Here is a 22,123-nt window from a genome sequence, read left to right as displayed (position 1 = left end):
TACCAAGGTCTGGGCAGTCCGGGCTTCAAGGGACAAGGCGGTCTGAACAGACCAGGATATGACCCACACACACTCACCAGCTAGAACCAGTATACAGTACTGTCCTCCTGTAATCAAATATGTAACAGCAGTCCTTCATTTATTTTTAGGGGCGGCAGGTAGCCTAGTGGTTGGAGTGTGGGGCCAGTAACCGGAAGCTGACAAGGTTCAAATCTGTCCTTCTGCCCCTGAACAAGGCAGTTAACCCACTGTTCCCTGGTAGGCCGTCATTGTAAAAAAGAATTTGTTCTTAACTGACTAGCCTAGTTAAATAAATGTTACATTTATGAAGCACCATCATAATTGCTGCAATGTCAGTTGTATTATATCTTCATGTCTTGGATTGTCTTTTATCAATGCACTTTCATAATAGTATGACTTTTTTCCTTGACTTGTTCAAATCCATCGTCTTGGCATTGCATTATTAAGAACATGCCTTCTACCAACTCTCTAAGTGAGTGGGATCGTTTTCCATTTAAAAGTCATTCTACCAACTCTCTAAGTGAGTGGGATCGTTTTCCATTTAAAAGTCATTCTACCAACTCTGAGTGGGATTGTTTTCCATTTAAAAGTCATTCTACCAACTCTGAGTGGGATCGTTTTCCATTTAAAAGTCATTCTGCCAACTCTCTGAGTGAGTGAGATCGTTTTCCATTTAAAAGTCATTCTACCAACTCTGAGTGGGATCGTTTTCCATTTAAAAGTTATTCTGCCAACTCTCTGAGTGAGTGGGATCATTTTCCATTTAAAAGTCATTCTACCAACTCTCTAAGTAAGTGGGATCGTTTTCCATTTAAAAGTAATTCTACCAACTCTGAGTGGGATCATTTTCCATTTAAAAGTAATGCTACCAACTCTGAGTGGGATCATTTTCCATTTAAAAGTCATTATACCAACTCTGAGTGGGATCGTTTTCCATTTAATTGTCATTCTACCAACTCTGAGTGGGATCATTTTCCATTTAAAAGTCATTCTGCCAACTCTCTGAGTGAGTGGGATCGTTTTCCATTTAATTGTCATTCTACCAACTCTGAGTGGGATCATTTTCCATTTAAAAGTCATTCTGCCAACTCTCTGAGTGAGTGGGATCGTTTTCCATTTAAAAGTAATTTTACCAACTCTCTGAGTGAGTGGGATCGTTTTCCATTTAAATGTCATTCTACCAACTCTGAGTGGGATCGTTTTCCATTTAAAAGTCATTCTACCAACTCTGAGTGGGATCGTTTTCCATTTAAAAGTCATTTTACCAACTCTCTAAGTGAGTGGGATCGTTTTCCATTTAAAAGTCATTCTACCAACTCTGAGTGGGATTGTTTTCCATTTAAAAGTCATTCTGCCAACTCTCTGAGTGAGTGGGATCGTTTTCCATTTAAAAGTCATTCTGCCAACTCTCTGAGTGAGTGGGATCGTTTTCCATTTAAAAGTCATTCTACCAACTCTCTGAGTGAGTGGGATCGTTTTCCATTTAAAAGTCATTCTACCAACTCTCTGAGTGAGTGGGATCGTTTTCCATTTAAAAGTCATTCTACCAACTCTCTGAGTGAGTGGGATCGTTTTCCATTTAAAAGTCATTTTACCAACTCTCTGAGTGAGTGGGATCGTTTTCCATTTAAATGTCATTCTACCAACTCTGAGTGGGATCTTTTTCCATTTAAAAGTCATTCTACCAACTCTGAGTGGGATGGTTTTCCATTTAAAAGTCATTCTGCCAACTCTCTGAGTGGGATCGTTTTCCATTTAAAAGTTATTCTACCAACTCTCTGAGTGGGATCGTTTTCCATTTAAAAGTCATTTTACCAACTCTCTAAGTGAGTGGGATCGTTTTCCATTTAAAAGTCATTCTACCAACTCTGAGTGGGATTGTTTTCCATTTAAAAGTCATTCTGCCAACTCTCTGAGTGAGTGGGATCGTTTTCCATTTAAAAGTCATTCTGCCAACTCTCTGAGTGAGTGGGATCGTTTTCCATTTAAAAGTCATTCTACCAACTCTCTGAGTGAGTGGGATCGTTTTCCATTTAAAAGTCATTTTACCAACTCTCTGAGTGAGTGGGATCATTTTCCATTTAAAAGTCATTCTGCCAACTCTCTGAGTGAGTGGGATCGTTTTCCATTTAAAAGTCATTCTACCAACTCTCTGAGTGAGTGGGATCGTTTTCCATTTAAAAGTCATTTTACCAACTCTCTGAGTGAGTGGGATCATTTTCCATTTAAAAGTCATTCTGCCAACTCTCTGAGTGAGTGGGATCGTTTTCCATTTAAAAGTCATTCTACCAACTCTCTGAGTGAGTGGGATCGTTTTCCATTTAAAAGTCATTCTACCAACTCTCTGAGTGAGTGGGATCGTTTTCCATTTAAATGTTATTCTACCAACTCTGAGTGGGATCTTTTTCCATTTAAAAGTCATTCTACCAACTCTGAGTGGGATGGTTTTCCATTTAAAAGTCATTCTGCCAACTCTCTGAGTGGGATCGTTTTCCATTTAAAAGTTATTCTACCAACTCTCTGAGTGAGTGGGATCGTTTTCCATTTAAAAGTCATTCTGCCAACTCTGAGTGGGATCGTTTTCCATTTAAAAGTCATTCTACCAACTCTGAGTGGGATGGTTTTCCATTTAAAAGTCATTCTACCAACTCTGAGTGGGATGGTTTTCCATTTAAAAGTCATTCTGCCAACTCTCTGAGTGGGATCGTTTTCCATTTAAAAGTTATTCTACCAACTCTCTGAGTGAGTGGGATCGTTTTCCATTTAAAAGTCATTCTGCCAACTCTGAGTGGGATCGTTTTCCATTTAAAAGTCATTCTACCAACTCTCTGAGTGAGTGGGATCGTTCTCCATTTAAAAGTCATTCTGCCAACTCTGAGTGGGATCGTTTTCCATTTAAAAGTCATTTTACCAACTCTGAGTGGGATCGTTTTCCATTTAAAAGTCATTTTACCAACTCTCTGAGTGAGTCGGATCGTTTTCCATTTAAAAGTCATTCTACCAACTCTGAGTGGGATCGTTTTCAATTTCAAAGTCATTCTGCCAACTCTCTAAGTGAGTGGGATCGTTTTCCATTTAAAAGTCATTCTGCCAACTCTGAGTGGGATCGTTTTCCATTTAAAAGTCATTTTACCAACTCTCTGAGTGAGTCGGATCGTTTTCCATTTAAAAGTCATTCTACCAACTCTGAGTGGGATCGTTTTCCATTTCAAAGTCATTCTCTCAACTCTGAGTGGGATCGTTTTCAATTTAAAAGTCATTCTACCAACTCTCTAAGTGAGTGGGATCGTTTTCCATTTAAAAGTCATTATACCAACTCTGAGTGGGATCGTTTTCCATTTAAAAGTCATTCTACCAACTCTGAGTGAGTGGGATCGTTTTCCATTTAAAAGTTATTTTACCAACTCTCTGAGTGAGTGGGATCGTTCTCCATTTAAAAGTCATTCTGCCAACTCTCTAAGTGAGTGGGATCGTTTTCCATTTAAAAGTCATTCTGCCAACTCTGAGTGGGATCGTTTTCCATTTAAAAGTCATTTTACCAAATCTCTGAGTGAGTGGGATCGTTTTCCATTTAAAAGTCATTCTACCAACTCTGAGTAGGATCGTTTTCCATTTCAAAGTCATTCTACCAACTCTCTAAGTGAGTGGGATCGTTTTCAATTTAAAAGTCATTCTACCAACTCTCTAAGTGAGTGGGATCGTTTTCCATTTAAAAGTCATTTTACCAACTCTCTAAGTGAGTGGGATCGTTTTCCATTTAAAAGTCATTCTACCAACTCTGAGTGGGATTGTTTTCCATTTAAAAGTCATTCTGCCAACTCTCTGAGTGAGTGGGATCGTTTTCCATTTAAAAGTCATTCTGCCAACTCTCTGAGTGAGTGGGATCGTTTTCCATTTAAAAGTCATTCTACCAACTCTCTGAGTGAGTGGGATCGTTTTCCATTTAAAAGTCATTCTACCAACTCTCTGAGTGAGTGGGATCGTTTTCCATTTAAAAGTCATTCTACCAACTCTCTGAGTGAGTGGGATCGTTTTCCATTTAAAAGTCATTTTACCAACTCTCTGAGTGAGTGGGATCGTTTTCCATTTAAATGTCATTCTACCAACTCTGAGTGGGATCTTTTTCCATTTAAAAGTCATTCTACCAACTCTGAGTGGGATGGTTTTCCATTTAAAAGTTATTCTGCCAACTCTCTGAGTGGGATCGTTTTCCATTTAAAAGTTATTCTACCAACTCTCTGAGTGGGATCGTTTTCCATTTAAAAGTCATTTTACCAACTCTCTAAGTGAGTGGGATCGTTTTCCATTTAAAAGTCATTCTACCAACTCTGAGTGGGATTGTTTTCCATTTAAAAGTCATTCTGCCAACTCTCTGAGTGAGTGGGATCGTTTTCCATTTAAAAGTCATTCTGCCAACTCTCTGAGTGAGTGGGATCGTTTTCCATTTAAAAGTCATTCTACCAACTCTCTGAGTGAGTGGGATCGTTTTCCATTTAAAAGTCATTTTACCAACTCTCTGAGTGAGTGGGATCATTTTCCATTTAAAAGTCATTCTGCCAACTCTCTGAGTGAGTGGGATCGTTTTCCATTTAAAAGTCATTCTACCAACTCTCTGAGTGAGTGGGATCGTTTTCCATTTAAAAGTCATTTTACCAACTCTCTGAGTGAGTGGGATCATTTTCCATTTAAAAGTCATTCTGCCAACTCTCTGAGTGAGTGGGATCGTTTTCCATTTAAAAGTCATTCTACCAACTCTCTGAGTGAGTGGGATCGTTTTCCATTTAAAAGTCATTCTACCAACTCTCTGAGTGAGTGGGATCGTTTTCCATTTAAATGTTATTCTACCAACTCTGAGTGGGATCTTTTTCCATTTAAAAGTCATTCTACCAACTCTGAGTGGGATGGTTTTCCATTTAAAAGTCATTCTGCCAACTCTCTGAGTGGGATCGTTTTCCATTTAAAGTTATTCTACCAACTCTCTGAGTGAGTGGGATCGTTTTCCATTTAAAAGTCATTCTGCCAACTCTGAGTGGGATCGTTTTCCATTTAAAAGTCATTCTACCAACTCTGAGTGGGATGGTTTTCCATTTAAAAGTCATTCTACCAACTCTGAGTGGGATGGTTTTCCATTTAAAAGTCATTCTGCCAACTCTCTGAGTGGGATCGTTTTCCATTTAAAAGTTATTCTACCAACTCTCTGAGTGAGTGGGATCGTTTTCCATTTAAAAGTCATTCTGCCAACTCTGAGTGGGATCGTTTTCCATTTAAAAGTCATTCTACCAACTCTCTGAGTGAGTGGGATCGTTCTCCATTTAAAAGTCATTCTGCCAACTCTGAGTGGGATCGTTTTCCATTTAAAAGTCATTTTACCAACTCTGAGTGGGATCGTTTTCCATTTAAAAGTCATTTTACCAACTCTCTGAGTGAGTCGGATCGTTTTCCATTTAAAAGTCATTCTACCAACTCTGAGTGGGATCGTTTTCAATTTCAAAGTCATTCTGCCAACTCTCTAAGTGAGTGGGATCGTTTTCCATTTAAACGTCATTCTGCCAACTCTGAGTGGGATCGTTTTCCATTTAAAAGTCATTTTACCAACTCTCTGAGTGAGTCGGATCGTTTTCCATTTAAAAGTCATTCTACCAACTCTGAGTGGGATCGTTTTCCATTTCAAAGTCATTCTCTCAACTCTGAGTGGGATCGTTTTCAATTTAAAAGTCATTCTACCAACTCTCTAAGTGAGTGGGATCGTTTTCCATTTAAAAGTCATTATACCAACTCTGAGTGGGATCGTTTTCCATTTAAAAGTCATTCTACCAACTCTGAGTGAGTGGGATCGTTTTCCATTTAAAAGTTATTTTACCAACTCTCTGAGTGAGTGGGATCGTTCTCCATTTAAAAGTCATTCTGCCAACTCTCTAAGTGAGTGGGATCGTTTTCCATTTAAAAGTCATTCTGCCAACTCTGAGTGGGATCGTTTTCCATTTAAAAGTCATTTTACCAAATCTCTGAGTGAGTGGGATCGTTTTCCATTTAAAAGTCATTCTACCAACTCTGAGTAGGATCGTTTTCCATTTCAAAGTCATTCTACCAACTCTCTAAGTGAGTGGGATCGTTTTCAATTTAAAAGTCATTCTACCAACTCTCTAAGTGAGTGGGATCGTTTTCCATTTAAAAGTCATTCTGCCAACTCTGAGTGGGATCGTTTTCCATTTAAAAGTCATTTTACCAAATCTCTGAGTGAGTGGGATCGTTTTCCATTTAAAAGTCATTCTACCAACTCTGAGTAGGATCGTTTTCCATTTCAAAGTCATTCTACCAACTCTCTAAGTGAGTGGGATCGTTTTCAATTTAAAAGTCATTCTACCAACTCTCTAAGTGAGTGGGATCGTTTTCCATTTAAAAGTCATTCTACCAACTCTGAGTGGGATCGTTTTCCATTTAAAAGTCATTATACCAACTCTGAGTGGGATCGTTTTCCATTTAAAAGTCATTCTACCAACTCTCTAAGTGAGTGGGATTGTTTTCCATTTAAAAGTCATTCTACCAACTCTGAGTGGGATCGTTTTCCATTTAAAAGTCATTATACCAACTCTGAGTGGGATCGTTTTCCATTTAAAAGTCATTCTACCAACTCTGAGTGGGATCGTTTTCCATTTAAAAGTCATTCTACCAACTCTCTGAGTGAGTGGGATCGTTTTCCATTTAAAAGTCATTCTACCAACTCTCTGAGTGAGTGGGATCGTTTTCCATTTAAAAGTCATTCTACCAACTCTGAGTGGGATCGTTTTCCATTTAAAAGTCAAAAGTCATTCTACCAACTCTCTAAGTGAGTGGGATCGTTTTCCATTTAAAAGTCATTTTACCAACTCTCTGAGTGAGTGGGATCGTTTTCCATTTAAAAGTTATTCCACCAACTCTCTGCTCTTACTTACGAACCCATGCTCTCTCTCTCCCTCTCGCTCTCTATCACCAAACAGACTACATTTTTCCATTCATCCATTTCCCATCCACAGGGGAGTGTAATTTGAGTGAGGGAAGGACAAAGCGAAAAAACAAACAAACAAACAGTAGAGGGAAGCAGAGTGAGAGTGGAGCCAGAGAGGCAGAGCTAGGGCAGTTCAGATTGCCATGCCTCATTGCCAGTTTGAACCTCTGGCTCTGGGTTGCTGCCACGCTGTTTCCGCTGATTGCGATCGAAGGATCGGCCGGTTGCTCTCCCGGATCCATCTCACTCCCAGTGCAGGGGGCCGAGGGAGGGGGCAAGGGGAGGTCGTAGGCACCCATGGGGAACTCACAGCCCTGCTAGATTCCTGCTCTCTCTCTCTAACTCTCTCTCTCTACTCAGGCCAGCCTTGACCTAGACATCCTGACCTGGCAAGGCATGCCTCCATCACATCTATGAAGTTATCTAGCTGACATTGCTGAGATGGGCATTGTAATGGATCACGAGTCACTTTATACAATGCCACTCTTAATAATGCTACTTTAATAATGTTTACATATCTTACATTACTCATATCACATGTATATACTGAATTTTATACCATCTACTGCACCTTGCTTATGTCGCTCGACCATCGCTCATCCATATATTATATGTAAATATTCTCATTCACCCCTTTAGATTGGTGTGTATTAGGTTGTTGTTGGGGAATTGTTAGATTACTTGTTAAATATTACTGCACTGTCGGAACTAGAAGCACAAGCATTTCACCACACTCGCATTAACATCTGCTAACCATGTGTATGTGACAAATACAATTTGATTTGATTTTGATTTGAAGCTACTGAGTAGTAATCAGAATTTCCAGTTGTATATGACTTAGACACAGTAGGGATGTTGCAGCAGGCATCTGGAAGTGGTATGTATGTACCTTGCTGCTTGCTGATTACAGGAGTCTCAGATGGCAAGAGGGAGCTTTAACCTACTGGACGCTGCACCATATAGACCCATTTAATTCACACACTGTCTGGATGCAGCCTGTAATTATCTGGCCCCAGATGTCCTGTGTTTAGTCCCCCCACTGCTCTATTTCCAGACCCAACTCCATGGTGGGGGGGGGGTCAGAGAAGGACATGGTCTCCTGCATTGTCCTTTCAGAAGACCTCTGCTGTACACGGCTGGGCCTGGCTGGGACTTGGCAGAGCTGGCACCCCTCGCTGGGTGAAATATGAGGGGCGTCAGCTGGCAGTAGTGTGGGGGACGCGGGGTTCGCCAGCGCTCCTGTCTCTACTAATGAGTCCCGTCTGGTGTCCAGGATGAGAAGGGGGGGGTAAATCAGGACTCAATGAAAGCCATTGTAATGCCCTTAACCTGGTACCGTCTTTCCCAAGTACTGGTCTGAACTACAGTATACTAATAAAATAGTACTGGCCTGAACTACAGTATACTAATAAAATAGTACTGGTCTGAACTATAGTATACTAATAAAATAGTACTGGTCTGAACTACAGTATACCTAATAGAGCAGTACTGGTCTGAACTACAGTATACCTAATAGAATAGTACTGGTTTGAACTACAGTATACCTAATAGACCAGTACTGGTCTGAACTACAGTATTCTAATACACTAGTACTGGTCTGAACTACAGTATACCTAATAGACTAGTACTGGTCTGAACTACAGTATACCTAATAGACTAGTACTGGTCTGAACTACAGTATACCTAATAGACCAGTACTGGTCTGAACTACAGTATACTAATAAAATAGTACTGATCTGAACTACAGTATACCTAATAGACCAGTACTGGTCTGAACTACAGTATACTAATAAAATAGTACTGATCTGAACTACAGTATACCTAATAGGCCAGTACTGGTCTGAACTACAGTATACTAATAAAATAGTACTGGTCTGAACTACAGTATACTAATAAAACAGTACTGGTCTGAACTACAGTATTCTAATATAATAGTACTGGTCTGAACTACAGTATTCTAATAGACTAGTACTGGTCTGAACTACAGTATACCTAATAGAATAGTACTGGTCTGAACTACAGTATTCTAATAGACTAGTACTGGTCTGAACTACAGTATTCTAATATAATAGTACTGGTCTGAACTACAGTATTCTAATACACTAGTACTGGTCTGAACTACAGTATACCTAATAGAATAGTACTGGTCTGAACTACAGTATACCTAATAGACCAGTACTGGTCTGAACTACACTATACCTAATAGACTAGTACTGGTCTGAACTACACTATACCTAATAGACTAGTACTGGTCTGAACTACAGTATACCTAATAGAATAGTACTGGTCTGAACTACAGTATACCTAATAGACCAGTACTGGTCTGAACTACAGTATACCTAATAGACCAGTACTGGTCTGAACTACAGTATACTAATAAAATAGTACTGATCTGAACTACAGTATACCTAATAGACCAGTACTGGTCTGAACTACAGTATACTAATAAAATAGTACTGGCCTGAACTACAGTATACTAATAAAATAGTACTGGTCTGAACTACAGTATACCTGATAGACCAGTACTGGTCTGAACTACAGTATACCCAATAGACCAGTACTGGTCTGAACTACAGTATACCTGATAGACCAGTACTGGTCTGAACTACAGTATACTAATAAAATAGTACTGGTCTGAACTACAGTATACCTGATAGACCAGTACTGGTCTGAACTACAGTATACTAATAGACTTCTCTCACAAGCTCAGTATAATTATTCTATCTGTACAACCCTCTTACATTCGTCCATCAGTCTCTACATTGTGTTGTGTGGACATTAAGATGTGTTCCATCCACCAATGTGCATGCTGGGTACTTTGTGTCTTTAGACACAAGATGACTGAAGAATTCACCCAGCGGCCTTCCTTCGTTCCATCCCCCATTCTGGTCACATCAGCTCATAACACATGCACATCTCCTTCCTTCCCAGAGAGCTTAGCGGCTGGCAGAGTGTGTGTGTTGCCTGTGATTGATTGTCTACTATGGAAGCGATATGTCTTCAAATAGACGAGCGGATCCTGGCACCAGTTAATTAGTGATGTGTGATGTGTTAGAGGTCACTAATCCTAGTTACATATGTCAGTGCGTATGAAAGATACCTCCTGGGACCTGTTACACACGCGCTTATCACACAGTGACAGCCCACTGAGAACAGATGTCAGTTCAACATGTAGTTTGATTTACATTTGTTTGAGTGAAATCAAGACAAATGGCACCACATCGTTGGATTTAGGTTCAAAGTTGGTTGAAAAATAGATCCCTTTACGCTGATCACTTTTTCCTGCGGTGATTTAACGTCAAAACGTTAGATTTTTTTAAATGACGTGGAAACGATGTTGATTCAACCACGTTTTTGTTGTGCAGTGGGAGTCTGTGTATGCTGCTGTTATGTGTATGCTGCTGTTATGTGTATGCTGCTGTTATGTGTATGCTGCTGTTATGTGTATGCTGCTGTTATGTGTATGCTGCTGTTATGTGTATGCTGCTGTTATGTGTATGCTGCTGTTATGTGTATGCTGCTGTTATGTGTATGCTGCTGTTATGTGTATGCTGCTATCTCTCTCTCAAATAGTTAAAGTACAAAAGGGAATATAAATAAACATAAATATGGGTTGTAATTACAATGGTGTTTGTGCTTCACTGGTTTCCCTTTTCTTGTGGCAACAGGTCACATATCTTGCTACTGTGATGGCACACTGTGGTATTTCACCCAATAGATATGGGAGTTTTTCAAAATTGGGTTTGTTTTCAAATTATTTGTGGGTCTGTGTAATCTGAGGGAAATATGTCTCTCTAATATGGTCATACATTTGGCAGGAGGTTTAGGAAGTGCAGCTCAGTTTCCACCTCATTTTGTGGGCAGTGAGCACATAGCCTGTCTTCTCTTGAGAGCCAGGTCTGCCTTCGGCGGCCTTTCTCAATAGCAAGGCTATGTTCACTGAGTCTGTACATAGTCAAGGCTTTCCTTAACTTTGCGTCAGTCACAGTGGTCTCTCTCTCTTCCTCTCTCTCTCAATTTCTATTTTTGAATTTAAGGGGCTTTATTGACATGGGAAACATATGTTTACATTGCCAAAGCAAGTGAAATAGATAATAAACAAAAGTGAAATACAAATGAACAGTAAACATGACACTCACAAAAGTTCCAAAATAATAAAGACATTTCAAATGTCATATTATGTCTATATACAGTGTTGTAATGACGTACAAGTACAAACGGGAAAATAAATAAACATAAATATCTCTCTCTCTCTTCCTCACAGCCGCTTCAGATAGATGATAACTTCTGTGGGCAGGACTTCAACCAGCCCCTGGGAGGAACCAGCACCATCGAGGGTCTGCCTCTGTTCGTGGACAAGGACGATGGCATGACCTCAGTGGCGGCCTACGAATACCACGGCCACACCGTGGCCTTTACCGGCACACGCAGCGGACGCATTAAGAAGGTAGGATGATGGTGGATTCAGTGTGTGTGTGTGTGTTTGTGTGTGTGTGTGTGTGTGTGTGTGTGTGTGTGTGTGTGTGTGTGTGTGTGTGTGCGTGCGTGCGTGTGTGTGTGTGTGCGTGCGTGTGTGTCAGTTTGTGTGTGTGTGTGTGTGTGTGTGTGTGTGCGTGTGTGTGTGTGTATGTCGCTGTGTGTGTGTCAGTGTGTGTGTCTGAATGTTACTCACCTCTGGCTATGAGGATGAATCTAAAGGCTCTGTCTCATTGCTGACTCCTCTGTGCTGAGTGGGGGATTGAGATGACTGGAGTAGCGGGTTTGCCCATCACCGGGACTGTCGTGCTGTGAGCCATTGCTGTGCCTTCTCTGGTGCTGTTCACTGAGCTCTGGAGAACAGGGGAGAAAAGGGAACAGGGGAGGAGAGGGGAGGAGAGGGGAAGAGCAGGGAAGAACAGGGGAGGAGAGGGGAGGAGAAGGGAAGAGCAGGGAAGAACAGGGGAGAAAAGGGAACAGGGGAGGAGAGGGGAGGAGAGGGGAAGAGCAGGGAAGAACAGGGAGGAGAGGGGAGGAGAAGGGAAGAGCAGGGAAGAACAGGGGAGGAGAGGGGAAGAGCAGGGAAGAACAGGGGAGGAGAGGGGAAGAGCAGGGAAGAACAGGTGAGGAGAGGGGAAGAGCAGGGAAGAACAGGGGAGTAGAGGGGAGGAGAGGGGAAGAGCAGGGGAGGAGAGGGGAGGAGAAGGGAAGAACAGGGGAGGAGAGGGGGAGGAGAAGGGAAGAGAGGGGAAGAGCAGGGGAGGAGAGGGGAGAACAGGGGAGAAAAGGGAACAGGGGAGGAGAGGGGAAGAGAGGGGAAGAACAGGGGAGGAGAGGGGAAGAGCAGGGGAGGAGAGGGGAAGAGAGGGGAAGAGCAGGGAAGAAGGGGAGGAGAGGGGAAGAGCAGGGGAGGAGAGGGGAGAATAGGGGAGAACAGGGAACGGGGAGGAGAGGGGAGGAGAGGGGAAGAGCAGGGGAGGAGAGGGGGGAGAACAGGGAAGAAAAGGGGAATAGTGGAGGAGAAGGGAGGAGGTGGGGAGGGGAGGAGCAGGGAAGAACAGGGGAGGAGAAGCGAGAGCAGTGGAGCAGGGAAGAACAGGGGAGGAGAGGGGAGGAGAGGGAGAGCAGGGAAGAACAGGGGAGGAGAGGGGAGAGCAGTGGAGCAGGGAAGAACAGGGGAGGAGAGGGGAGAGCAGTGGAGCAGGGAAGAACAGGGGAGGAGAGGGGAGAGCAGTGGAGCAAGGAAGAACAGGGGAGGAGAGGGGAGAGCAGTGGAGCAGGGAAGAACAGGGGAGGAGAGGGGAGAGCAGTGGAGCAGGGAAGAACAGAGGAGGAGAGGGGAGCAGGGAAGAACAGGGGAGGAGAGGGGAGAGCAGGGAAGAACAGGGGAGGACAGGGGAGAGCAGGGAAGAACAGGGGAGGAGAGGAGAACAGGGGAGGAAAGCAGGGTTAGGTGGGACGGCTCTCGGATGGTTTCAGACTGTTAACACTGACTACAGTCTAAGAAGGGCCTTGGGTTCGGGTTAGAGCTTTAGTCAGAATCTCTATGGAAAGCTGAGGGTGAGTAGATTGTACAGTATCTTTGTTGAATGTATGCAATTATTTGTAGGTCATTTTATGTGGCGGATAATAGAGAAACATGGAATCAACCACATATTCATACACACCAGAATGCACACCTGCATACACACTGATTTACACTGAACCATTATTCAGGCACTCATGCACGCTGGTCTAGGTGCAGGACACACACATGTGCACACACTGAGTCTCTCCTGTTTTGCCAAGTCGGCTGAAACCCAGTCCCATAGTCCTTGGTTCTGACCCCTGAGGTAGCGATAGGTTGCTGGTGGTTTGGAGCGGTGCTGTTGGTGTCCGTCTGCAGGCAGGATGCTGGAGGGGGATGTGGAGGCTGGGGCTGGGATGGATCAGCATATCTCAGAAGAAAGATATCCCTCCCATGATCGGAATCCCATTTCCCCTCTTCCACCGACTCTTCCTGTGTGGAGGCCGAGCGCCGGGCGGTGGGGCGCAGGCTGCTGGTGTCCTCACACATAGATCGATGCAGGGCTGTAGATATAGGAGCAGAGACGGCTGGCTGGAGCTGGGGCAGCAACGTCATCACCACAGAGCACAACCAGGCCCTCCTTTAGTCTCTCGTTCTCCCCCATGACCCCCCTCCTGCTCTCCAGGAGACCCTCTCATCACAGTCTCACCGCTTACCACCGTGCCATCACAAACCGCCTCTCCTCTCTGTCCATGTCCGTGTATAAATGGCAGTCCTAATTCCATGCGGCGGCATCATTGTCATTTTCTCCTGATTTGGTTTTGTTTGTTGATCTTTGTTTGTTTGTTTGTTTGGCTGGTGAGTGTAGTGTTGACGGTGGCTTGACGGTCAGGGACATCTGAGGCGGGCAGGAGCAGAGCACTGCTTCTGTCTGGAGACGGGAGAGAGGAGAGTGTGTGGAAGGCCCCCCGATCGTTGCTAGCAGTTTTGTTTTATTGCTATATTTATTGTGAGTTAAACTGTGCACCGTGCCTTAATGAAATGGAAAGCAGCAGTCTATGGGTGTAATTCGCCCTGTGCCTCCGTTGATGTGGCTGCAAGGCCCTTATTGATTCATCTATATGAATATATAATCACAGGCGTAAATCTTAGCAGGCGCGGAGGCAGCGGCCGGGTGGACTTGTTCAAATGCAGCTAGTCTAGTTGTTGGGAGGGGGGAGGGGGGGGGGGGCACACGCCAGATGACGTGTGTGTGCCTGGGTAAAGCCTCCACACACAAGCTCTGTTGGCACCCATGCTGGAGTGTTTGCATATGCATGTGTGTGTCTATCTGAATGTTTGTGGGGGATGTAGAATGTGCTCATACTGTGTTGCTAGTGTTGTGATCTCTCTCTGTAGTATCAGCCAGAAGAGCTGGGATCACTGGGTCACTGTCTGCCATTTAATAGGATTCCTCAGCTTCAGAACAGCTGCAGCTGCTTCAAACACACACAGGAGAGGAACACCCACATCTCCATAAAACCTGGAAAGCTCTCTCAGACGACTTCTATTTCCAACCTGAGAAGCACCACTCAGGCCTCACAGCTCCTGCTAAGTAGCCTCTCTCAGCCCTTTGAACCATTCCCACCGCCAAAAACAAAAGAGCGAGAGGGAAATATAAAAGAAATAACATTTTCTCTGAGAGGGAGATCTAAGGGATGTGTGGGATGATTCCATATGTGTTGTTGACCTGCTGGGCCTCTGAAACCTCCCTCCTACCCAAGTCAGTACCGAACGGATGGGCCAATCTGCATAGGGCGCTGGCCTTGTTACCGTGCCGACGGGCTGAGGGGCGTGTGGCTAAGCCTGATTTGATTTGATTAAGCCCTGTTCATTCTCAGTGGCACAGCTAATCTTGAGGCAGTGAGACATGCAGAGACTTCCAATTAACAAGTCATAAATTATGGAGCAAGGCTCAGTCTCTGCCTTCTCTCTCCTTCTCTGGACTGGTTATAAGCACGAGCCAGTGAACACTACTTCTCCTCCTCCACAGGTACCTGGCTTGGGTCAGGATAGAGAGATAGAGGGATGAATGGAGGGATAGCTACAGCAAGGTTAGCCAGGGACCGTCCTACGTGGACAGACAGGACACTGGCTCCCCAGTGACCAGACCTTTATTGACGTAGCGCTGATGCTAATGTCATGTCTGCATCTGGGGCTTTACTGTCGCTGGGAAGCCAGACTAATGAAGACACATGATATCTAAGGTAATTGACCATGTAAATCCTAATTAACGCTATAGCATTTGGAAACGGGGATGATGTAGTCGGCGTATTGGCTCCAGTGATGACTGGACGACAGCGTGTATAAATGTCAGCTGGGAGACTAATGGTGAGGAGCGTTCACTCTGGCTGCCAGATGTTGTCTCAATGTTAATCTGGTGTATCGGGGAGGATATCACTTGCACATGATGGAGAGGAGAGGAGTTGTGATGATAGAGCTAGGAGAAGAGATTGATTCTCTCTTCTCTCCCTGATTCCCAGTAGGATGAGCACCAGGCAGTGTGTAGCTACTGGGCTAGTTTGACTGGCTGGCTCACTGTATGAGATTCAAGAGGCTATTATATCAGCTGCCTATGATATTATCACCAAGGGGTGAAAGTGGCTGGAGAATTCAAATCTGTAGCATTCTCTCCCTCTACTCCCTCCTCTCCCCCCTCCCTCGTTCTCTGTAGCTCGTCACCTTGAACTCCTCCTCTGTGGTGGGCTTGTTGCCCACGGCTACTGTCCTCTAGAGAATTCCCTGTTGAAATAGCATGTCTCTCTGTATCTCTCTCTGTGTGTGTGTGTGTGTGTGTGTGTGTGTGTGTGTGTGTAGGAATGTGAAGCATGGGCCTACTGTCCCTCTCTCTCCCCCACTCTTCTTCCACCACCACCACTGCTCTACATAACTCTATATATAGTCCTGTCTATATCTACTCAACAAGGAAGAGTAGAATGGTCATGCATTCATAAGGTGCTTGCAGAGTGAACTGAATCAGAAGACTACAAGTGTTTGCACTCTGTGGGGGGGCCTGGTGGTGTGGTAGGGGTTCTGGATGATGTACAGCTACAGTACTCTGTGAGGTTGGGGTATTACTTGATATACAGTGCATTCGGAAAGTATTCAGACCCCTTCACTTTTTCCACATTTTGTTACGTTACAGCCTTATTTTAAAATTGATTAAATTAAATAAAACAACTCAGGAATTTACACACAATACCCCATAATGACATCACAATACCCCATAATGACATCACAATACCCCATAATGACATCACAATACCCCATAATGACATCACAATACCCCATAATGGCAAAATTAAAACAGTTTTTTTTTTTATGTATTAAAAATAATAAAAAAAAAAAAAATGTTTTACGTAAGTATTCAGACTCTTTGCTATGAGACTTTCCATTGATCATCCTTGAGATGTTTATACAACTTGATTGTTTATACATGGCTACACGTGGTCTGCGGTTGTGAGGCCGGTTGGACTTACTGCCAAATTCTCTAAAACTATTTTTGGTGGCGGTTTATGGTAGAGAACATTAAGTTCTCTGGCGACAGCTCTGGTGGACATTCTTGCAGTCAGCATGCCACTTGCACACTCCCTGAAAACTTGAGACATCTGTGGCATTGGGTTGTCTGACAAAACTGTACATTTTAGAGTGGCCTTTTATTGTCCCCAGCACAAGGTGCACCTGTGTAATTATCACGCTGTTTAATCAGCTTCTTGATATGCCACACCTGTCAAGTGGACGGATTATCTTGGCAAAGTAGAAATTCTCACTAACAGGGATGTAAACAAATTTGTGCACAACATTTGAGAGAAATATGTTTTTTGTGTGTATGGAACATTTCTGGGATATTTTATTTCAGCTCATGAGACATGAGACCAACACTTTATATGTTCAGTTTATATTTTTGTTCAGTGTATTACTTAAGTGTCCTTGAGAAGTTCTGGGTAAATCTTCAGAGATTCTGGGTGTGATTGCAGAGCTAGATGGTGAAATGAGTTAGCCGTACTGGAAAATGACATTTTCATAAGCAAGATGGCCGCTGATGGTTGAGATGCTGGAAGAACATTTTCATCAAACAATTTCTCTGGACTCCATACTGCAGTGGTGTACAATGTCAGGTGCCGTTGGCCAACATCAAGTTGTCTGTTGTACACACTGGCTAATCCCTGGCATGGCGGTACATGTTGGTGTGTGTGCCAGAATGCCAGTGTACGGGACAGTCTGTGCCCTACCCCTGACCGTGTTGTTGCAGCTGTGGTCTCTTTATGTGAGGGCAGTGCCCACCTGATGCCATGCACAGCTGCTGCTTCAGGAAGGGTTAACTTTACCCCCCTGACGTCACCCTCCAAACTACAGACAACTGTGTGTGTGTGTGTGTGTGTGTGTGTGTGTGTGTGTGTGTGTGTGTGTGTGTGTGTGTGTGTGTGTGTGTGTCCCGTTCCAGAGGACGAGAAGACAGCAGCTGCAGCTAAAGCCCCCATCAACTGTTCCCCTCATATGCCCCATCTTCACAGCACTGTCTGTCTGCCCCATCTGTCTATTCTTCACAGCACTGTCTGTCTGCCCCACCTGTCTATTCTTCACAGAAGCCCTGTCTGTCTGCCTGTCTGTCTAGTCTTCACAGAAGCTCTGTCTGCCCCATGTGTCTATTCTTCACAGAAGCTCTGTCTGTCTGCCCCATCTGTCTATTCTTTACAGAAGCTCTGTCTGTCTGCCCCATCTGTCTATTCTTCACAGAAGCCCTGTCTGTATGCCCAATCTGTCTATTCTTCACAGAAGCTCTGTCTGTCTCCCCCATCTGTCTATTCTTCACAGAAGCCCTGTCTGTCTGCCCCATCTGTCTATTCTTTACAGAAGCTCTGTCTGTCTGCCCCATCTGTCTATTCTTCACAGAAGCCCTGTCTGTCTCCCCAATCTGTCTATTCTTCACAGAAGCCCTGTCTGTCTGCCCCATCTGTCTATTCTTCACAGAAGCCCTGTCTGTACGCCCAATCTGTCGATTCTTCACAGAAGCCCTATCTGTCTTCCCCATCTGTCTGTTCTTCACAGAAGCCCTGTCTGTCTGCCCCATCTGTCTATTCTTCACAGCACTGTCTGTCTGCCCCACCTGTCTATTCTTCACAGAAGCCCTGTCTGTCTGCCTGTCTGTCTAGTCTTCACAGAAGCTCTGTCTGCCCCATGTGTCTATTCTTCACAGAAGCTCTGTCTGTCTGCCCCATCTGTCTATTCTTTACAGAAGCTCTGTCTGTCTGCCCCATCTGTCTATTCTTCACAGAAGCCCTGTCTGTATGCCCAATCTGTCTATTCTTCACAGAAGCTCTGTCTGTCTCCCCCATCTGTCTATTCTTCACAGAAGCCCTGTCTGTCTGCCCCATCTGTCTATTCTTTACAGAAGCTCTGTCTGTCTGCCCCATCTGTCTATTCTTCACAGAAGCCCTGTCTGTCTGCCCAATCTGTCTATTCTTCACAGAAGCCCTGTCTGTCTGCCCCATCTGTCTATTCTTCACAGAAGCCCTGTCTGTACGCCCAATCTGTCGATTCTTCACAGAAGCCCTATCTGTCTTCCCCATCTGTCTGTTCTTCACAGAAGCCCTGTCTGTCTGCCCCATCTGTCTATTCTTTACAGAAGCTCTGTCTGTCTGCCCCATCTGTCTATTCTTCACAGAAGCCCTGTCTGTCTGCCCAATCTGTCTATTCTTCACAGAAGCCCTGTCTGTCTGCCCCATCTGTCTATTCTTCACAGAAGCCCTGTCTGTCTGCCCATCTGTCTATTCTTCACAGAAGCCCTGTCTGTATTCCCAATCTGTCGATTCTTCACAGAAGCCCTGTCTGTATGCCCAATCTGTCGATTCTTCACAGAAGCCCTGTCTGTCTGCCCCATCTGTCTATTCTTCACAGAAGCCCTGTCTGTCTGCCCCATCTGTCTATTCTTCACAGAAGCTCTGTCTGTCTGCCCCATCTGTCGATTCTTCACAGAAGCCCTGTCTGTATGCCCCATCTGTCGATTCTTCACAGAAGCCCTGTCTGTATGCCCCATCTGTCGATTCTTCACAGAAGCCCTGTCTGTATGCCCCATCTGTCTATTCTTCACAGAAGCCCTGTCTGTATGCCCCATCTGTCTATTCTTCACAGAAGCTCTGTCTGTCTGCCTGTCTGTCTGTTCTTCACAGAAGCTCTGTTTGTCTGCCCCATTTGACTTTCCTTCACAGAAGCCCTGTCTGTATGCCCCATCTGTCGATTCTTCACAGAAGCCCTGTCTGTATGCCCCATCTGTCTATTCTTCACAGAAGCCCTGTCTGTATGCCCCATCTGTCTATTCTTCACAGAAGCTCTGTCTGTCTGCCTGTCTGTCTGTTCTTCACAGAAGCTCTGTTTGTCTGCCCCATTTGACTTTCCTTCACAGAAGCCCTGTCTGTATGCCCCATCTGTCGATTCTTCACAGAAGCCCTGTCTGTATGCCCCATCTGTCTATTCTTCACAGAAGCCCTGTCTGTATGCCCAATCTGTCTATTCTTCACATAAGCTCTGTCTGTCTGCCTGTCTGTCTAGTCTTCACAGGAGCTCTGCCTGTCTGCCCCATCTGTCTGTTCTTCACAGAAGCTCTGTCTGTCTGACCCATCTGTCAATTATTCACAGAATCTCTGTCTGCCTGCCCCATCTGTCTATTCTTCACAGAAGCTCTGTCTGTCTGCCTGTCTGTCTGTTCTTCACAGAAGCTCTGTTTGTCTGCCCCATTTGACTTTCCTTCACAGAAGCTCTGTCTATCTGTCTATTCTTCACATAAGCTATGTCTGTCTGCCTGTCTGTCTAGTCTTCACAGGAGCTCTGCCTGTCTGCCCCATCTGTCTGTTCTTCACAGAAGCTCTGTCTGTCTGACCCATCTGTCAATTATTCACAGAAGCTCTGTCTGTCTGCCTGTCTGTCTGCTTGGTCAGTGGACACAGCAGACATTTGTTACAGTGCAGCTCAGTGTTTAGTCAGCCACAGCTTGGTGAGGATCAAAAACTCACATGCGTGTACGGCTCGTTGACATTGTAACACACACTTTTTAGCTAGCATGCTGTTACGAGAGTCGGTTCAGCCGACAGTAGCATGATACATATGTCAGACAGCGACACTGTTATATGGGCCCTATTGTTGTCCTGTTATTCATTAGGCTGCCTGTGTCTAACAGCACTCAGGAGAGGAGAGCATCCCTCCCATGTTATTAACCTCAGACAGGTCCATGGTTCCAGACAGAAGTCCTGCAGGTGGTTCAGTGACTTCTGTAGTTGAGTTTGAAGTGGCATCATCTTCATTTCTTATTTAGCCCTGAGGTTTCCATCACCAAGAGAGACATAGACATGTGGGTATTCTAGGAGGATTGAACACACAGATACTAGTGCCAGGGCAGAGCAGACTACAGCCCATTGGTGATAGAGACAAGCCTGTAGATTCTCCTCTCCACTCCACGGCTGTGTGATTATCAAGTAGGCATCGCATGCCTGGAGAAGTTTCTGCAATCAGAACACTGGGGCCCTTGAAAACACACACACACACACACACACACACACACACACACACACACACTAAAACTCTGTGAGCATGCGTTCAAGTTGTTTCCAACCTCCCCCAGCTCTGGTCCATCAGTCTAATTGAATGTCAGTGTGTCTGTCTGTCTGGCGGGGGTTTTCCACAGTTCTAGGTATCAGGTGGAGCTAGAGGTTGTGAGGTTGTGCAGTTCACACAGCTCCCTTCACCTCCACACTCAACAGCTCTGGCCTTTGATCTGCTCTGCCTGCCTGGCTGCCTGACTGCCTGGCTGACTGCCTAGCTGACTGGTGTGAGATGTGACTGCCTCTCTATTGGATGAAATGAGAGAGAGTGTGTTGCTCTGTCCTGCTCTGCTGTGCTCTGTTCTGCTCTGCTCTGCTGTGCTCTGTTCTGCTATGCTCTGCTGTGCTCTGTTCTGTTCTGCTCTGCTGTGCTCTGTCCTGCTCTGCTCTGTTTTGCTCTGCTGTGCTCTGTCCTGCTCTGTTCTGCTCTGCTGTGCTCTGTTCTGCTCTGCTGTGCTCTGTTCTGTTCTGCTCTGCTGTGCTCTGTCCTGCTCTGCTCTGTTTTGCTCTGCTGTGCTCTGTTCTGCTCTGCTGTGCTCTGTTCTGCTCTGCTCTGCTCTGCTTTGCTGTGCTCTGCTGTGCTCTGTTCTGCTTTGCTGTGCCCCGCTGTGCTCTGTTCTGTTCTGTTTTGCTGTGCTCTATTCTGCTCTGCTGTGCTCTGTTATGTGCTCTACTCTGTTCTGTTCTGCTCTACTGTGCTCTGTTATGTGCTCTGCTCTGTTCTGTGCTCTGCTCTGTTCTTTGCTCTGCTCTGTACTGTGCTCTGCTCTGTTCTGTGCTCTGCTCTGCTCTGTGCTGTGCTGTGCTGTGCTCTGTTCTGTGCTCTGCTCTGTTCCGTTCTGTGCTCTGCTCTGCTCTGTGCTCTGTTCTGTGCTCTGCTCTGTTCTGTGCTCTGCTTTGCTCTGTTCTGTGCTCTGCTCTGCTCTGTTCTGTTCTGTTCTGCTCTTTGTGTTAAAACACATCCATAAACGGTAACCTTTGATGGCTGAGGCTTTTTTTTCAGCTTTCAAAGTTTTTCCACAGCACTGGAGGAAGGAGGGCTGATTTTAGCATTCCTCTTCAACAAAGAGAGAGAGCGAGGGAGAGGAAGAAGGAAGGGGGAGAGAAACTGGGAGAAGAGAACAAACTTAAAGATAATAACCAGAGGTAGTGTAATTCTCCCATCTGTTGGCCCTGCATGTGCCAAGAATCTCTATTGTTCATGAGCTACGGAAGGCATTAGATTACTGAGCCTGATATCACAGTGCCACTCTCAGCCTCTCCATGGCTAAAAGAACAAGCTTTGTCAGCTCCCCTCTCTCTTCCCCCTCCCCACCAAACAAGGCTTTACTCCCCAGGCTTTTGGTTCCATTGTGGGGGGGAACAATGTGTTACAGCGGAGAAGCAAGCGACTGATGCCGTGAGTGTAATCTCCCTGTGGTGTGTTCTGTGTGGAGAGGAGGGGAGCGAGTCAGAGCAGGGCTATGCTGGGGACTGAGGCGGATGGCAGGGCTATGCTGT

General features: G+C 44.8%; 1 protein-coding gene across 2 annotated transcripts in view; it reads left to right on the top strand.

Moving 5' to 3' along the window:
* The window catches only part of LOC115102282 (plexin-A1-like), a 305,508-nt gene that overhangs the window by 65,283 nt on the left and 218,102 nt on the right, over window positions 1–22,123 (top strand). For both annotated transcript variants that reach the window (XM_029622073.2, XM_029622072.2), the window contains exon 3: window positions 11,271–11,453. In XM_029622073.2, coding sequence (XP_029477933.2) covers window positions 11,271–11,453 — 183 coding nt within the window. The remainder of the gene's footprint in view (window positions 1–11,270; window positions 11,454–22,123) is intronic.

Source organism: Oncorhynchus nerka, linkage group LG20 (assembly GCF_034236695.1).
Source record: "Oncorhynchus nerka isolate Pitt River linkage group LG20, Oner_Uvic_2.0, whole genome shotgun sequence".
Taxonomy (NCBI): Eukaryota; Metazoa; Chordata; class Actinopteri; order Salmoniformes; family Salmonidae; genus Oncorhynchus; species Oncorhynchus nerka.
This window is presented reverse-complemented; position numbering and strand designations above follow the sequence as displayed.